Genomic DNA, 19,741 nt, shown 5'->3' with positions numbered 1-19,741 from the left:
CTGTTGCTGGTAAATGTACTTATTTAAAAACTAATTAATTCAAAATTCCTTAAATTTTTTTGCCTATAAAGAATAATTTAGTCAGACATTAAATGTTGAAGGCACCACAGGTATTAAAGATAATATCGCTTTCAGTGAATGTTTATCCCTTTAGACCCTTTTAACCCTTAAGATTGCTATCTAAAAAAAATACCAAGAAACTTTACAGAATCAACGATACTGATCTGGCTGTTATTAACACATTCACAGACACACTTTAGATGTAGACACATCTTATGGAGTAAGTGGCTTCATATGCAGTTGTGTCTGTGAATGTGTTAAGAGGTAAAGATTGACGAGCTCCTGTATAGGATAATGCTACTGTTTTATGTTAAAAAAAGGTAAATTAGAATCGGACCAGGTTTTTATCGTGAGTAGATCAGAAGGTATAGTAGCAATATTTGAGTTGCTCCAAGTAATACTGGTATCATCAGCAAAAAGAAAATTTTTTCCATTAATTTTTAAACTAGGGATGTCATTAATAAACGTAAGGAAAAGTAGAGGACCTGATACTGAACCATGTGGTTTGTAGAGGACCCCACATACAATATTTTGGAGACTAGAGTCTGTATTATTTGCTCTAACCAGTTGTTTCCAACTATCCAAGTAAGATTGAAACCAATTCAAAGAAATTCTTCGAATTCCATAGAAATTTAGTTATTTTTATCAAAATTTCATGATTTACACAATCAAAAGCTTTGGCATAGTCACAAAAAACAGTGGCAGTGTGAAGATTATTGCTCAGTGCTTGATAAACCTCATGTAGTACAGAAAACATGGCATCAGCAGTACATTTATTATTTAAAAAGCCGAACTTTTGTAATAAAATGTTGTTTTTAACAAGAAAGGACATAAATCATGCTTTTATGAGTCTCTCAATAATTTTGGAGTACCGGTAGTAATGCAATAGGTATATACTTGCAGGAATTAGATTTTCACCACCCTTATGAAGAGGAATAATGATAGCTGTCTTTAGGTACTCTGGAAATTTACCTTTCTCAAAAGAATCATTAATTGGCGAGATGAGGACACAAGGATCTACAGATCGAGCGAGTCTCGTAAATTGCACGGCTTCGAGCCACGCTTCACACAACCATATTTGCGTACTTGTGTTTTGGGTTGTGTGGTCGTGCTCTGGTCGATTGGAGTTATAATTTACCAAATTTAAATATAATCGTTTCTACTGATTCATAATATGTATACTATAATATATTGAAGTTTTTAAATATTGCTAATATTATTAAAGTTTTTAACATTGTATTTTAATATACTTTGTTTTATTAATAATAATATTACCTAAGTATTGCACCTTGTTCAAAAAAAGTTCAAGATAAATAACACGGTTTTTTCATATGAAAATGCAAAGAAAAAATATACAATTTGCAGAGTATGTAAATGCTTGTTTTTTGATAAAACAATACAAATTGTATGTAGGTAGGTAGAGTAGCAAAGCATTGAGTAGTTATAGCAAAAGTAGCTACGCCATCTGAGACACAATAAGGATGAAATTAGTTTTATATTTTCTTTTCTCATGGAGCATGCATGATGGAGAGTTTTTTAAAATACGTAACAAAGCATGTTGTTTTGTTATCTATGTTGCAAATATGTTGTTTTTTTTTCAAATTACAAAATATGTTGTTTTCAATACAAGTACCTAATTGTTGTTATTATTTACTGAGCATTTAGAATTTTGACTAACGCTCGATTTCATAATAAAGTTAAAGTGTGTGTTACCTTAAAAAAAGCAATTGTTACAGTTAAAGAAAACTTTAAATTTAAAGTCCACTTTAACTTTATTAATATAAAATCGAGCGTAAGAAATTTTATAAACTTTGGAAAATAGCATTTCAAAAAAAGTACTGTAAGTATGCTGTATTTTTAATTTTTTCTCAAAAAATAAAACAAAACTCATTTTAAAACATATATTAAATTATAAACACAACACTAAATAAATAATTTTTCTCAACGGTTAAAAACCACACTTAAAAGTTTTAGAAATTCACACCCCAGAATCAAGTTACTCAAATTTTCAAACACCTCACCTGACACAGTGTCTCAAGTACAATTGCACGAAGCTGTTGATGTTATATTTTTACTCACATTAACAAAGTATTCATTTAGATTTCCAGGGTCTGAAAGGAAAAATGTTTAAGCTGGGTGAATTTTATTTCGAAGATCGTTTATTATGGACTAAGTTTCTTTTGCAACACTTTTAGAGCTTCTCAGACAATTTTGATAGTACGATTTTTTAGCTGATTTTATAAGTTTTAAATAGGTTTTCCTATACTTGCTGATATATTCAGTGACAGAGCCATTGGAAAGTAAATTTCTTGATGTAGAGTAGTGAACGCATATTCATGGCTGATATGCGGATACCGGATACCTTTAGTAGTCCAGGGCCCAGGATTTGCGATGTTTTGGCTTAATTGTAATTAAAGGAAATGCTTTGTTGAACTTAAGGACATAAAAGCATATTAAAAAAATCACTGAAAAGTGATAATTTTAAAATTACAGGAAAGTGCCACTCGGAGGTTAAGCAAAATTAAATTAAAACTTGTAGCTACTTTAGTTTTTTCAATTTATAAATCTAGTTTAAATTAAACTAAAAAGAAATAGATCTTTTTTGTAAACACACACATTTAACGGCTAAACAGCTGGCTCCGGCAGGGTTGCCAGATGAAATTTCAGAATATCCCTAGACGGGAGCTTCAATTTCCCCTAGAAATCCCTAAATCGTATCAATTTGACCTAAAAAAAGAAGAAGTTGACAGATGACAGCTGTCAATTTAATTTATAACCTATTAAACACTATGTTTAATCCACTTTAATCATTGATTAGGTAATGTTTTAATGTTTACTTAGGAATATTTATGTCAGGGAACAATAAATAATGACAATGATAATAATATTTGAACAAAAAGATATTTAATAACAACAAAAAATGGCGCCAGCACAGTTTAATAAATCCCTAGATTTCAAAAAAAATCCCTCCAGAGCTCCAAAAGCTTCAAAAAATCCCTAGATTCGGGGAAAATCCCTAGACATGGTAACCCTGGGCTCCGGTTGGATGATACTGCGCAGGACTAGTGTAATATCCACCACCGTCTCGGAGGTAGGTGTAGAAAAGTGTTACACTTTTTTTCCTACAGCATTTCAAAGAAACGAGTTGTACGCGTTCTACGACAGAAGTTGAGTGTATCGTGAAAAAAAGTGTAAACACTGTTTATTTTTTTACCAAGAGGAGTAAACTAAGAAGACAGATTCACATCCAAGAAAAGTCACCAAATTCATCTTCTTTTTTCGTTGATTATGTCGGCTTTACGGTAATTCAGTAATCACAATCGGAGAACCTCGCACGTCGATTGTCACAAGTATGCAAGCCAAGAAAGAGAGTAAATAAGAAGAACACGTCGATTCTAACCTCAACTTGTTGTTGGTTTGTTTGAATAATTTTTTCCAATTTATGTACTTCCAATATGTAGGTATATATTTCTTTTGTTTTTCAAATTACAATAAAAAATGTTGGATTGGTATGAAGAAGTTGAAGAATTTTTAGAGTTTATTTCTTATATTGTAGAAGAAAATCGCCCGGAAAGTATACGAAAGCCATGTGATAAAATTATATCAAATCCAATGGAATTTTACAATATTGAATTTCATCAGCTGCAATAACTTAAACAACAAAGATTTTATGCTACTTTATAGGAATATAACCAGTTTTTATGAAGTTGCCCATTTCAAATTACAGGTACAGACTTACGTTTGTTATTCAGGCCCTTATTACATAAATGAATTGTAGCTCTTTCATGTTCTAGAAGCGAGATTATGAATGTTGTTGGTTGTTGGTGAACAACAAGGTCAAGTTATGTTGGCTTAATATTTGATCTAAGTGCATTAAGAGGTATCATGAGAAAGAGTGAAATTCCAGGATTATTAATTGGCAATAGTAGATACGCATGCAAATACTATCTATTTACTTCAGTATTACAGCCAGGTATTTATTGATAATTGGCCTAAATAAATAGTAGGTTATTTGATAGATAAATATACTAAAATCACAATAAAGATGCTTCTTCTTTTTGTAGTGCCTATCTGTTTCGGATGTTGACAACCATCATGACAATCTATACTTTGCACACTGCTGCTCTAAAAAGATTTGTGGTTGTTGTGTTGAAGCACGTACATAGATTTTTCAGCCAGGAAATCCTTTGCCTTCCTGGTCCCCGTTTTCCTTCTACTTATCCTTGAAAGATTAGTTGCAGCAGTCAATATATTTTACTTTTCCTCATGATGTGACCGAGGTATTCGATTTTGGCTGTTTTTATTGTGATTAATAGCTCTTTTTCTTTTTGCATTCTCAGCAAAACACTCTGATTAGTAATGTGGTTATTATAAGATATCTTCAGGATTCGATGATAAAGCCACATTTCAAAAGCCTCAATATACTTGCAGGTGCCATCTGTGAGAGTCCACAACTCAAGTCCATACAACAGTACACTAAAGATATAACATCATAGTAACCTGATTTTTATGGGTATCGACAAATCATGACATTTGAATAACTTAGCCATTGCTTGAAATGTAGATCTTGCTTTCTCTATCCTACATTTGATTTCTATGGAATGATCCCAATCTTCATTGACGTTCGTACCAAGGTAGGTGTATGTATTTACTCTTTCTATTTGTTGACTGTTCACACTGATTCGTCTAAATTGCTGTTCCTTCTTAGAGATCATCATACATTCTGTTTTCTTAGTGTTTAGTGAAAGTCTGCATCACTGATTGACTTCTGCGATTCTGTTCAATAAATATGCACCAGAAATAAACAAACCAAGACACTTAAATGTTACGAGGAGTACTCCCTAATCATGATTTACACAAAAAATATATAAACCTTGTAAATCAGGATTTGGGATTTACAATGTACTTATATAAATTGTAAATTATTATTTAGGAGTGCACCTCGTAACATTCAATGTTTCTTGGTTTATTTATTTCTAATGCATCTTTATTGTGATTGTAGTAAGTATAATATATAGGTATATATGTATATCTTTTTAGGTAATGATCAAGAAAATAGATACAATAGTGCACATGTAAGAACAAGAAATGTTGCCGAAAAGCTATTTGGAACCTGGAAAAAACAGTTTCCATGTCTTCAAAAGTTCTACAAACCGAATTAAATACATACCTTGCAATATGTGCTACAACAGTACCTTATAAGTTATAATCTGGGTGCAAGAGAAAATCATGATGGTGATGATGATTTTGTAGAAAATCTTGATTTGTCGGTAAATGGAAATGTTAATGATGTGGAACAATGTTTAAATTTTAGGAGGCATTTTTATCGACAATATTTTGCATGAGAATGAGAATACATTATTGAATACTTGTAATATATTAAATGTTTTTTTTTTAATATTTAATGGGTCGTCTTTCTTTGGGATTTTTTGCCTATTATTTCTCAAATATCATGATCATTGGCTTGACAACTCTTTTTGTTTGAGTTTTGGTCCCTTCAGGAATACTTACTTCTCCATTCTAATCTATTTGAAGATTTTGATTTTTTGTTCTTCCAATTTTTTATTTTTAAAATTTCAATGTCTTATCCTATTTGTTCCTTGCCTATATGTAATCTTTGGTCTTCCTCCTGTTAATGTCCAGCTGATATTTCTTTGTTTATTTTGGAAAATATTTCATGTTCTTCCATCTTTCCTCTTATTATGTGCTCCTATTTTGATGAATGTTAGTATATAGATTCTGGTATGTCCTGTATAGTTCAAAATTATATCTTCTTCTCAATTTCCCTTTTTTTTTCTTCTTTGTATATGTGTCAAGATTCTTCTGCCTAAGTAACCAATTGGTCGTCTTCACTTTAAGTAAGTAACCAGATTTCAGATTCATATGTAAATACTGGATGTATTAAGGTTTTGTGCAATTGACATTTAGTTTTTCTTGTAATATCTTATCTTGGTTGTTTGATCGAGCCCTGGTAACTTTAATTGGCTATGAACTGTTTGTATTGCTATGTTAGATGCTATTTAGCCTGATTTCAGTGCTTTGTTATTGTTTATTTTATCTACTTGTCTACTGCTAGTCTATTATTGTACTTTCACTATATATGTTTTGAATTTATATAGTAATCTGTCTTTCTCTTCTATCTATATTCCACTAGAATTTGTTTATTTATTCTGAGAATACATTATTGAATCCTTGTATAATGTGAGATATATGTAGTTTCTTTTTTAGTTTACTTCTCAACATGTATTTTTTATATTTGATGTTAAAATAAATGAGTACGAGTTTTTCTCCTTTTAAATAAGTGTTTATTTGACAAAGCAATATAAAATTAATTACACATGTAAACAACATTACATAATATACTATTTATGCAGATGACATAGTCCTCTTAACAAATAAAAAAAGTGAAGCTGTTTAGGAATTTGAAAGGTGAAGTAATAAAATTACTTTTACATCAATTTCGAAAAGTAATATTACCGCTCGTCAATTTAGATAATTGCAAGTGTTAAGTAATGGTAGCTATAAAATTTGGTCTGATACATATTAAGTATTTTAGGATATATATAAAAACAACATAAGTAATAAAATAATGATAGTACTCATCTCAGAATAAAATTTAATCAACGCTGAGGTACCTGCATAAAAGTACACAAGAATACAACTATTACATTACAATACAACTGTTTCAAAATGTTGGGCTGATAACAATATTACCAATTCGTGACAGGATTTTATGGAAGGATATTCGTTTGGTTTGAACCCACCTATTGGAAAAGGTAGACTAATAATTATTCATATTGGATCTGAAAGAGGATTTATAAATGGTGGTTTATTAAAATTTACTACAAGATCCACTGAAGATTATCATGAGGAAATAGAGCTATTTCAAGAATATTTCTTTCAGATGGTTAGTAACATACCACAAAATTCTGTCATAGTAATGGATAATGCTAGTAACCATTCTCGTTTAATTGAAAAACTACCGACTTTGGATTTATGTAGGCATTAGATACTTAATTAGTTGAAATGAAAAGAGGTGACATTTGATAATACGATGGTTAAAAAAGAACTCATGAATAGCGTTCAACAACACAAACAAAAGTATAAAAATATGTAATCGATGAAAAAGCTAAAGATGGCGGAATAACTGTACTTCGTTTATCCTCATATAATTGTCAACTTAACTACCCTAAAGAGTTAATATGGGCACAAGTAAAGGGTGACGTAGCTAGAAACAACAATGCATACAACTTAGTTGATGTGAGAAGAATTTTACAGGAAAATATCGAAAGCCACTGCAGAAAATTGGAAACTATGTACATTATAGAGCATGCAAAAAAGGAGGAAGAAAAGTTATGGAACTTAGATTTCGTAGTTGACGAATGCTTATTAGAAACCAATTGTCATTGCACCAAACAACAAAACTTCAAAGGATGATCATAAACAAAGGAGAACAGAATATAGCAAATTCAAATATTTGGGAGTGACAATAATTGATGGAAGATGAAAAATAAATAGAAAAGATACTACTAAAAGGAAGCAGAACAATGGGATAATGAAAGTTACTTGACCAGTGGCATTGTATGCTTGTTACACTTGGACAATGAATAAGAAAGATGAAATGAAAATATGACATCTAGAAAACGAAAGTACTGCAGGGAATTTTTAGTGGAGTTAGGAGTGGAAAAAGAATAACAAATAATATGGAAAGTCAGACCAGAAATATCATGAAAGATGTGGTTCAAAGTAATAAGCAGATTTGGATGGTAGGTATAAAAGTGCAGATTTGGATGGTAGGTATAGAAGTGCAGAATTGGATGGAGAGAGTTAATGGCCAGCAGAGATAGAGAGTATTTTTTTGTGGCATCTGATGCAATTTACTATTTTAGGTGGGAATAAAGCCACAATTTTAGTTTGCAATTAAATTTATTTTTGATTTCGATACGTTTCGATTTCCACTTCGCAGGTCGTTATCAAAATGCAAAACATTTTGTTTTTGGTGCTTGGTAAAAAAAACTTCTAATTTAATTTTATCTGACTCATTTATATTAACAATTGAGGCCATGAGAGCCAGAGTGGCCTAACTGATATTTACATTCAAAGAAAATGATAAGAAACTAACAATGTTCGACTGTTTTAGTAATTGTATGTTGACCAATAATGATTCTTGGTCAACATACAATTACTAAAACAATCGAACATTGTTAGCTTCTGATCATTTTCTTTGATTATGTAAAGTAATGTAAATATCAGTTAGGCCACTCTGGCTCTCATGGCCTCAGTTCAGACATTATATTATCCATTTTAAAGTAAATAACTTTAAATAAACGATGTTGCCAATACTTATCTATGAGTTGCGTTCCTGGGACGACTTTATTGAAAGATAGTTCATTCGAAAACATAAAATCAACTTAAGAATATCCATCAAAAAAATCATACCATGTGATTTGTTTTTAAAAATTTAAATCTCAAATAAATTTAACTTTAAACTTAAATTGTGGTTAAAATTCAAATAAATCAAAATTACATTGAAGCGAAGTTCCTGAGAAGATGAATAAATTGTATTGAACATACAATTATTCATCTTCTGAGGAACTGGTGTCACTGTCATCATTGCCAATTGAAATTATTAGTGGTTCTATGACACTATCCATGATACCATCTAGTTTACACATTTTTTCCTCTACTTTCAGGATGTGCTTAACACAATTTTGCCAATGTGTTGGAGTTACATTGTCCAGAGCTTGTAACAGTAGATTTTTTACTTCTTTCAGTTTATATGTTGTGTTTTTTAATGCCACTTCATTTTTCACTTGAGCCCAAATTTTCTCAATGGGATTCAACTCACAATGATATGGAGGCAACCGCAGTACAATTTGACCATTTTCTTTAGCCATCTCATCAGTTACATACATATTATACTCATTTTTATTTAATCGTATCAGATGTAATAATTCTGACCTAACCATCTCCAAATTGAAAGGAATATTTTTTATTTTTAACCATTCCTGCATGTCTTTCTTTTTTGATGATGTTGTCGGAATTTTTTCTAATTTTCTGCTGTGGTATGCTGCATTATCCATTACAATAACAGCGTTTTTTGGTAATTTTTGCAGGATATTACTAAACCAATTTTCGAAAACAGATGCATTCATTTCTTCATGGTAATCTTCTGTCTTTCTTCCCTCAAAAAGTAAAAGTCCTTCATTAACAAAACCTAACTCTGATCCAATATGTAAAACTATGAGGCGTTTTCCTTTTCCTGATGGATTTTTCAAACCAGTAGACAACCCCTCAATAAAAGCCTGTCTACGGTTTTTTATATCGGTGTCTACCCACACTTTCTCTTTGGTGTGACCTTCATTTACCCATGTTTCGTCAAGGTAATAAATTGGTTTACCTTGACTTCTGTATTCTTTTATAGAAGTTAGGTAACGACGTCTCCATCTTATGATATCATCACGTTCGATAAGATGACTTCTTCGACTTCTCTTCCAAGTACCTACAAAATAATAAAATGTATATTTTGACCTTACCTTTATCTTTCTCCATACAAATTTTCATGTTTAAAACACTCATAAAATGGGTATATTATTATAATAAAAACAATTGATATTCCGCGATTATTTGGTATAAAAATACAAAAAAATCTATGAAATTCACCAATTCTTCAACCTAGATTCACCCTTCTTAAGTTCAAAATCGGTATATATAAAAAAATGCATTTTCTCGACTTACAATCAAGCAATTTTCTTCATTTTTTTTTTAATCCGAGGTAACTCGAGTAGAGCCACCTAAATAGTGCATAATTAAATCCAAAATATGCTTTAGTTTTGTTATAATAAATTAATTTATTTATAACAAAATAAAACCACATTTTTTCCTATGTTGTAGAATGTTTTTTAGAAAAACTTACCACATGTGTACCTTTTTAACGTTATAAATACAAATATTCTTATTTGAATGTTGTCTAATTCTTTAGACAATCTTTGTTTAAACAAATTAAAAATTTTTGTTGATTTTTTTACCGGGCGGGGACTGATCGGTTTTAGCGTCTCTGATTTCGCTTCAGAAGAATATATTATGTCATCTGTGTTTATATTTCCTTGATGAAATAAAGACTATTTAATTAAATAAAGATTGTTTAAATAATTATACAGCTTTCAAATGAAACAATTTGCATTTAGAGCGTCTACAACATAGGAAAAAATATCCTCTAATTGATTGCCTAACCCAGACATAATATGAATATTTTTTGGGTTGCACTTATTATTTACTATTAATTGTGGCTAACCCATATTTACTTACTTAAAATTTATTTGCTTCAAGAATTTATATAATGTTGAACGACACATGTTTGGAAGATCTGGGCGGTTGTTAACTTCACTTAAAATTTTATTTAAAGTGGGCATTTCGTTCTTGAAAAAGAAGCTGTGTCGTACAGATGTTTTAACTTTTTCGTCATATCTTGAAAGTACAGCAGGTCTACCGCCAATATTTTTAGGACATCTTACAGTTCCAGTTTGCTTATATTCCTTAATGGTTCTATAAATCGTTGAATTCGCAACACCTAAAATTAGAACATTACTTAGTAAGTCTTTGATTTTAACAATCGGTATTCTGAAAAACTTACCTGTTGCCTGCTTTATTTTTGCTACCATGGCTGTTATTTTCATTCCAGGATCATCAATTTTTATTTGTTTGTACATATTTATAATGAATTGTTTTTCATTTGATGATAAATGTCTACCCAAATTCACTCCGCGTTTTTTAGGTGGAGAAGGGCAATTACCACTAGTACTCGGCATTGAATCCATATTTTTATCGTAATGACACTAATATGACGCTAAATAGTTCTAAAAAGAACTGTTTTTTATATAAATGCAGACGAAAAATCAAAAAATTATAGGAATAACACAAAAACTCGATATAATTTTTGAATTTTAAATAATAGTGTCAATTTCAGAAATGTCAATGTCATAATTTAGTGGAGTAAACCCGCCTGCCGTTGGACCAATTAGAAACAAGCATTACGGCGCGGTAAATTTGAATCACTCCTCTTGGTAAAAAAACAAACATAGAAAAACAAAGAAACAAGAAAGTGTAACACTTTTACACTTTTCTTACACTTTTCAAGAACTAGTGTTACACTTAAAACAAAGGAACAGACCTATTATATCTTCGTTTCGACGTCGTATCTTCACTAGATAGAAACGAAGTTAGCGAGATATGGATAAGATATTTGGAATTCCATGCTCAAAATCATATTATATCTTCGTTTCGACGTCCTATCTTCACTAGATAGAAACGAAGTTAGCGAACTATGCATTTTAGCGAGATGGAGTCCCAATGTCCCAATTCAATTCAGGTTTCAGTTGACATGTTCACATCACAAGTACAGTTGAGTCCGCGAGTCTTTACCCGTGCGTCATTAATACCTGGTCAGATAAAACACATACTTTTTATTTAGCATCATTCTCTTGCACGCATGGAATTAACGACAAACCGGCTGCCGCCTGTTATTTAAGTAAAAACACATGTTATTTTTATTAACGATTTAGACTCAGTGTATTGAAAAGAGATAGGTACAAAGAAAGGCGATTGGGGATGTCTTCACATATTTTAAGTACAATTTCTGACGTTTTGGTTTGTTTTACTTTTGTGGCTGTCAGTTTGTTGAATTTTTTGCTGTTGTTTTTTCGAGTTTTTGCATTTTGAAGTTTTTTATAGTATACAAACAGTTGTTTTCGTAACTAATTTTATATTGGAGTTTTGTGATAAGTTTATGTTATTTTAAGATAAATTTTGACGACGTACAAAGCTATTTTAACCTCATTGTTGACACAGTTGAATGTTTGTATTTAAGGTTCCGCCAAAGTGAATAAATATTATAAGAAATATATAATAAGAAAATATGTTATTGAATTTTTTTATAAATTGTTTATTTATTTATTAATCAAAGATAATAAAATAATTTATTACGCTACTTCAAATTTAGCTGTAATTATGCACTAATATTTTAAAGCAAAACTTAAATTTGACATTCTATTTATTTAATAACGTCAAATTTTATAATAACCCGTGATCGGAATAATATCCATTTGCCGTTGCGTTTAGTAAATTTTCGACTTATTTCGTATGCTTAAATGATGACGCACGGGTAAAGACTCGCGGACTCAACTGTAGTTTAGATTGACACATTTGACAGTTATTCCAACTGACAGTTGGAAATAAATCTAACCTTGAATACAAATGTTTATTACTTTTGCATGTTTTAATTACTCTCTTTTAGGAGTTTTAGGATATAATTTGTTTTTATGAAGGTAAAAAGTGAATCATCATAAATAATGATTCAACATAATGCGATTATTATAAACTATTAGTGATATTTCTGTGTTATATAGACATCAAAGTATTCGAATTCACAATAAATAGTTCATAACAAATTCTTGACATGGCTGAGCTAGATTACCAAACGGCATTACTTCTGCAAAACAAGTTCGAACAAGAAAAGCGGGATTCGCAGATAGCAAAGGAGCTGCAAAGGCAGTTCGAGAAAGAAAATGTACCCAACAACAGAGAACAAAATCGCAGATCAAGTTTAAATGACTCTTTACTTGCCCGATCTTTGCAAGAACAATTTCAAACTGAAATGGAAGTGGAAAGGCCTCAACAAAACTTAGTTTATGATGCGCCAAATGGCAGGAACTCAGGTAAATAATTTTTTTTAATGGCATAGATCAGTGGTTCCCAACCTTTTATGTCTGGCGACCCACCTTCGGATGTTTTTTTATATATTCGCGACCCATCCCTCACCCATGATGATACGCTATTTTGTACTCTGTACGTCACTCAGCTACTGTAAGAGCCACTCCTCGACCCACCTGAAATCTGCCCGCGACCCACTAGTGGGTCGCGACCCACCGGTTGGGAAACGCTGGCATAGATATTAATCATTCACAATCAGATTACAATGTAGTGTGTGTGTTGAATCAGAACATTGTTTCTGTACAGACTATCTACACTATCTACTATATGATTACACCCGTAGTAACCTATGTTACAGGTTACTACACAGACAACAGACGCCACTTAATGAATTTAATAACTTCTTCACTAATGTTGCCTGTAACTTGCAGACCTAGATTCAATCCCTTGGATTTTGATGTCACAATGTTTGGGGAAGTATTTTTCTTCCAAGATGTTTCTCTCATTGAAATCAGAGACATTTTAACAAATATGCTGAACAAGAAAAGTAGGGACTACTTCAGATTCTCGGTTAACATAATAAAAGGTCTGCTCAAAAAAGCAGTGGTGGTACCAGTCTATAAGAAGGGTGACAATGATGACCCATCCAATTATAGGCCTTTGTTGCACTGCACATACTAACTCTGCCTTCGCTATTTATTCTAGGGAGTATTGTGAAGTAGAAACGGACCAAACTCTTATCGTGTAACATTTTACAACAAGCTGCCTACTGAAATTACTGAATTGCCAATTTTACAATGTAGAAAATCACTAAAGAATTTTCTCATTAGTCAAGCATTTTACAGCAGTGATGAATTTTTAAATTTTAACTTTAATGTTTGGAACTGGGTTGTGAATTGTTAAATTGTACTTAGTTTATTCTTAGGAACCCAGAAAGTGTTTGTCTTAATTAATGTATGTATTATTTCATATTATACCTTTTGCATTTATATTTGTATTTTATATCTATGAACCAAAGCTAGGCCCAGAGCACGCAAAATAGAATTCTATTTTGCTGACGTCACAAAATAGAATTTCATAATGGGAGAATCGACTGTTGCTAGGGAATGTGACGTCACTAAAATAGAATTCTATTTTGCGTGCTCCCACTGCTGTACACTGTTTTTTGACATATGTAAGTACTTTTGTATATTAATATGAATAAATGACTTTACTTGATCTGCAAGAAAATTGAGGCTTTATTGAAATGTGTCTTTATCATCGAATCCTGAAGATTTATACTGACCACGTTTTGTTGAGGAAGTAAAAAGAAAGAGAGCTGTTGACCCCAATAAAAACGGCCAAACTTGGTCACATCAATGAAAAGTAGAAGAAAAACGATGACCAGGAAAGCAAAGGATTTCCTGACTGAAAAATCTATGTAAGTACATGGTTCAACACAACAACCACAAATCTTTTCAGAGCAGCAGTGTGCAAAGTGTTGATTGCTATGATGGTCACTAACATCCAAAATGGATAGGCACTATAAGAAGAAGATATCTTTCCTGTTAGAGAATATTTAGTTTTAGTTTGACCTGGTATTATTTTTAGTCATCTGTATCAACCTTGTCTATTTTTTTTCTCCACTTTTTAATTCTTTCCCAAAGTTTATTTATTTATTTATTTACAGGTAAATCTCTGACTGATCCTTCTTGGGAGGTCATAGATCCTACTCCTGATATTCATATGTTGTTCATTGCTTTCAACGAAAGATTTTTTTGGAACCAATTGGGGTCTGTGACTGTCAGTTGGAGTAAAAGAATGACCACTTGTGCAGGAATTTGTTCCTATCAAGGTAAGTTTCATATTCATCACTTTTAGTGTCATAATATATCTTCTTCTTTGTTCAAACAAATTAAAAATGTAATATAGTTTAATTTTTGCTTTAAATTTTCATTTTTTATACCTACCATAGGTTTATTTTTCCATTTTTTTTTCTGTACCCAATGGTCCACGCACTACACAACATATATGAGCAGCAAGTTATAGCAGCCAATAAATGGCCAGTTGTATCCTTCAAGTGATATGGATGTGGAAGAGGCCATAATTATTGAAAAGGCATTGGATTGGACATCTCCTTTTAGAATGTCACTCAGTAAGCTTATTTCAAACCTGTTTTAAGGATGTTCGTAGGTTCCTATTCTCTGTTCCAAACATTAGAGAAGTTGTATATTGCAAGCGGGTTTGCCATTCTGTGAATTATCATAAATAAATCCTCCTTCAGTATTCCACAACAATTAACAGCGATAATCCCCTAAAAGTACCTGCCTAATACTACCTTTCACGACAGATAGCGTGAAGAGCGACAACGTTTTCAAGAAGATTCTCATTTAGTTTGTATTGGGGTATCCTTCATACACTGAATCGCATGTCTGACATACACTATAGATTGGTTTATTTAACTACCCAAGAATGTCAGTTCAATCAGTTAATAATCTTTTGGATAAATTACGAAACTCGTTCACGGGACACTGATTGGCCACTTTTTGGTATCAAAAATAATGGTAAACACAGGCTTCATTGCGATGACGATGCAGGACAATTGCTCACTGACGACGAAGAGATAAGCCGTCAATGGAGAAAGTATTTTGAGCAACTCTTAAATACAGAAAACCCCACAGCGACAGGGCAACAAAGACAGTACCAGTTAGCCGAACCTGAAATACCAGGGCCCACACTAGCTGAAGTAAAGTCCGCAATTTCGTCCCTAAAAAACCATAAAGCCCCAGGCCCAGACGGCATACAGGCAGAACTACTAAAAAAAGGGGGAGACAAACTACATCTTGAGATATATCATCTTATAAGAGAAGTCTGGGAAAGAGAAGAAATACCGAAACACTGGCATGAAAGCCATATAATACCTATTCACAAGAAGGGAGACAAACAAATATGTCGGAACTACAGGGTGTCCAGAAACTCTACTGACAAACGAAGACAGGAGATTCCTCAGATAATTTTATGACAATTTAACCCAATTCACCTAGTCCGAAAATGCTTCCTAAGGGAGCTAGAGCTCTTTGAAGATGGCGCCATGTAATTAGTTTTTCTTAAATACCTCCAGAACGCTTCTATTTAGAAAAACGAAAATTGGTATACATATTTACTTTCCTGAAATGAATCGATTCCATCCTTTGCAAATTTCTAGTAACGGTCATAGGCGTACGTTTTGGGTAGGGCAACAGTTATTTTATTGCATAACTTTTTTGTCTTCAACTTTTAAGTATTTTTGATACTGGATTATTAAATTGTGAGGTATTCTAGTACTAAAAGGTACTCTTACTTTAAGTCGATAGGATACACCGTTTTCTAGAAAAATCGATTTGAAAGTTTTTAGTTTTGGGAATTTGAAAAAAAAAGTTAAAAAAAATTAAAAAAAACCAATGTATTTTACCAACTTTAAGCAAGAGTAACTTTTAGTACTCGAATATCTCATAATTGAATAATCTAGTGTCAAAAATACTTAAAAATTAAAGACAATAAAGGTATGCTATAAAATAACTGTTGACCTACCCAAAATGGACGCCTATGACCGGTACTAGAAATTCGCCATTAATGAAATCGATTAATCTCTGGAGTATAAATAAATGTACCAGTTTTCATCTTTCTAAATAGTTTTTTTTTAATCTTTTTTTTTAAATTCAAGGAACGAAAAATTTTCAAATCGATTTTTCTAGAAAACGGTGTATCCTATCGACTTAAACTAAGAGTACCTTTTAGTACTAGAATAACTCACAATTAAATAATTCAGAACCAAAAATGCTTAAAAATTAAAGACAAAAAAGTTAGGCTATAAAATAACCGTTGCCCTACCCAACACGGACGCCTATGACCTGTACTAGAAATTCGCAATGGATGGAATCGATTAATTTCTGGAAAGTAAATATGTATACCAATTTTCGTTTTTCTAAATAGAAGCTTTCTGGAGGTATTTAAGAAAAACTAATTACATGACGCCATTTTCAAAGAGCTCTAGCTCCCGTAGGAAGCATTATCGGACTAGGTGAATTGGGTTAAATTATCTTAAAATTATCTGAGGAATCTCCTGTCTTCGTTTGTCGGTAGAGTTTCGGGACACCCTGTATAGAGGAATATCGTTAATTAATACAACATACAAGATTATATCCATATAGGAAGCCCTAATACAATTTGGAGAAAAATGGCCAGTAGTATTAGAGAGACTGCTATTGAAATACTTGGGAAAACGTCAGGAAAAAAGTTTGAGGATAAAGAGACTTGGTGGTGGTCAAACGAAGTACAAGGAAAAATAAAAGAGAAGAGAAAATTATATAAAAAGTGGCAAGAAACCAGATCCGACACAGATCTTCAAAACTATATGGTGGCGAAAAAGGAAGCGAAAGTAGCAGTAGCAAAAGCCAAAGCAGAAGCGTATTCAAACCTATATGATCAACTTGATACCAGGGAAGGCGAAACGAAGATATATAAAATAGCCAAACAGAGAGCAAGGAAAGCAAAAGATTTTAATCAGATTAGATGTATCCGAGATGAAAATAATAAAATACTAGTTCACGAAAGGGAAGTCAAAAAGAGATGGAGAAAGTACTTTGACAGCTTATTAAATGAAGAATTTGACAGACAGCCTGTAGAGTCAACGGAGACAGTAGCAGCAATGGTCACCAAAATAACCAACGAGGAAGTGGCTCAAGCGCTTCAAAAAATAAAGAAAGGAAAAGCGGTAGGACCAGATGATATTCCTGGGGAAGTATGGAGAGCATTGGGAGAGACAGGAACAAGGTGGCTAGCAGGTCTATTTAATAGAATTATGGAAGTTGGACAAATGCCAGACGAATGGAGAAGCAGTATACTGGTACCTGTTTACAAAAACAAGGGAGATATACAACAATGTACAAACTACAGGGCTATAAAACTGCTTAGCCACACCATGAAAATATGGGAAAGAGTAATTGACAGACGGATACGTGAAGAGACCGAAATATCCGAGAATCAATTTGGCTTTATGCAGGGTAGATCAACAACAGATGCAATTTTCATTATAAGGCAGTTGATGGAAAAATACAGGAGTAAAGAAACAAACGCTCATATGGTATTCATTGATCTTGAGAAAGCATATGATAGAGTTCCTCGAGAGATTCTGTGGTGGGCACTCAATAAGAAAGGAGTCCCTGGTGAATATGTAAAGATTGTGAGGGATATGTATGAGGGAGTAACGACTAGTGTTAGGACAGGTGTGGGAGAGACTGATAAATTTCATGTGAAAGTAGGATTGCACCAAGGCTCTGTGCTTAGTCCGTATTTATTCTCATTAGTTTTGGACCAGATAACAGCGAAACTACAGGGTAACATTCCATGGTGCTTAATGTATGCTGATGATGTCGTGTTAGTAGGAAATAGTGAAAGAGACTTAGAACAAAAACTGGAACAGTGGAGACAAGCTCTGGAGGAAAAAGGTTTAAAACTTAGTAGGACAAAAACAGAGTATTTGGAATGTTCATTTAAAGATGGAGCTACTACAAATAAAATGGTATCTTTGGATGGTGAAATGATTGTGAAAAGCAATAGTTTTAAGTACCTAGGATCGGTATTACAGAGTAATGGAGAAATAGATGGAGATGCATGCAGTAGAATTAGGGCTGGATGGATGAAGTGGAAAGAAGCGAGTGGTGTGTTGTGTGACAGAAAAATTCCAATGAAGCTGAAGGGAAAATTCTATAAAACAGCCATAAGACCGGCTATGATGTACGGAACTGAATGTTGGGCAGTGAAAAAGAAAGAGGAACAACGAATGCATGTGGCGGAAATGAGAATGCTTAGATGGATGAGTGGAGTGACAAAGAAGGATAAAATTAGAAATGAGTATATAAGGGGAAGTCTAGGTGTGGCACCAATTGATGCCAAAATGAGAGAGCATAGGTTAAGATGGTTCGGTCATGTTCAACGTCGAGACGTTAATCACCCAATACGAAGAATAGCTGAAGTGCAGATTCCTGGAAAGAGTAGGAGAGGAAGACCAAAGAAGACCTGGGGGGAGGCGATAAGGCAGGACATGTTGGTAAAGGGGATTAACATTGATATGACCCAAGACAGAATTGTGTGGAGAAATGCAATTAGGGAAGCCGACCCCGCATAGGGATAAGGCAAAGAGAATGATGATGATGACAAGATTATATCCATAATACTGTTTAGAAGATTAACTCCATACGCAGAGGAAATCATAGGCGACTACCAAAGCGGATTCAGACCGGGAAGGTCGACTATAGACCAGATCTTCGTCCTACGCCAGGTGTTGGAAAAAAACTGGGAATTCAACCGCGATGTACAACAAATCTTCGTGGACTTCAAACAAGCTTACGATTCTGTTAGCAGAGAAGCATTGTGGGAGACTATGGTAGAAATGGGAGTACCTGGAAAACTGGTACGATTAGCAAAGGTGAGCACGGAGAACGCTTCCGCACGAATCAGAGTTGGCAGCAACACGTCGGAGGAATTCCTCATTGACACCGGACTTAGACAAGGAGATCCTCTCGCCCCCCTGCTGTTTAACTTCGCACTGGAACATGCAGTAAGGAAAGCTCAGCCACAACTGACAAACGGATTTGCCGCCCAAGGATCAAAAATACTATTAGCCTTTGCGGATGACGTGGACACAATTGCACAATCCACCAGAGATGCAAAAGAAGTTTTCACCCTATTCGAGAACAGAGCCAAGGAAGTTGGTCTTAAGGTCAACGAGGACAAGACCAAGTACATGGTGGTTACGAAGAACCCAAGACCAAGGGTTAGACAAAACGTAACAATTAATGAATACAATTTTGAAGTCGTCAAAGAATTTAAGTATTTGGGAGCGATCATAACATCTGAAAATAACTATGAAAAGGACGTGGCAGCCAGGATTATTGCAGGAAACAGGGCATATTACTCGTTAAGGACCCTACTTAAATCAAAAATACTCTCAAGA

General features: G+C 33.2%; 3 protein-coding genes and 1 long non-coding RNA gene across 7 annotated transcripts in view; 2 read left to right on the top strand and 2 right to left on the bottom strand.

The window, feature by feature from the left end:
- Window positions 1-3,179: 3,179 nt before the first annotated feature.
- Window positions 3,180-6,358, top strand: LOC126891849 (uncharacterized). Of its 4 annotated transcripts, none has more exons than XR_007700591.1 (4): window positions 3,188-3,517; window positions 3,617-3,787; window positions 3,839-4,033; window positions 4,492-6,358. It is a non-coding gene; the product is annotated as an uncharacterized LOC126891849 (long non-coding RNA). The 4 variants fall into 4 exon arrangements; XR_007700589.1 differs by having other exon boundaries at window positions 3,189-3,787; window positions 4,492-4,694; window positions 5,101-6,358; XR_007700588.1 differs by having other exon boundaries at window positions 3,180-3,787.
- Window positions 5,660-10,987, bottom strand: LOC126891847 (uncharacterized). The gene is made up of 2 exons (XM_050661179.1): window positions 10,694-10,987; window positions 5,660-10,630 (listed from the first exon to the last, which is right to left on the bottom strand). Exons 1-2 carry the CDS (start codon window positions 10,875-10,877, stop codon window positions 10,365-10,367), a joined length of 450 nt encoding a protein of 149 aa, XP_050517136.1. The 5' UTR covers window positions 10,878-10,987; the 3' UTR covers window positions 5,660-10,364.
- On the bottom strand, window positions 8,637-10,358 carry LOC126892760 (uncharacterized). The gene is made up of 2 exons (XM_050662443.1): window positions 10,355-10,358; window positions 8,637-9,562 (listed from the first exon to the last, which is right to left on the bottom strand). The coding sequence occupies exons 1-2, from the start codon at window positions 10,356-10,358 to the stop codon at window positions 8,637-8,639; spliced, it is 930 nt and encodes a 309-aa protein (XP_050518400.1).
- Window positions 10,988-12,309: 1,322 nt separating the features above from the next.
- The window catches only part of LOC114332237 (DNA-dependent metalloprotease SPRTN), a 39,625-nt gene continuing 32,193 nt past the window's right edge, over window positions 12,310-19,741 (top strand). Inside the window, exons 1-2 of the mRNA XM_050661165.1 lie at window positions 12,310-12,773; window positions 14,438-14,602. Coding sequence (XP_050517122.1) covers window positions 12,515-12,773; window positions 14,438-14,602 — 424 coding nt within the window. The 5' untranslated portion in view covers window positions 12,310-12,514. The remainder of the gene's footprint in view (window positions 12,774-14,437; window positions 14,603-19,741) is intronic.

This window comes from Diabrotica virgifera, chromosome 9, assembly GCF_917563875.1.
Source record: "Diabrotica virgifera virgifera chromosome 9, PGI_DIABVI_V3a".
In the NCBI taxonomy this organism is placed as follows: Eukaryota; Metazoa; Arthropoda; class Insecta; order Coleoptera; family Chrysomelidae; genus Diabrotica; species Diabrotica virgifera.
The sequence above is the reverse complement of the archived record's forward strand: the minus strand, read 5'-3'. Positions and strand labels throughout refer to the sequence as shown.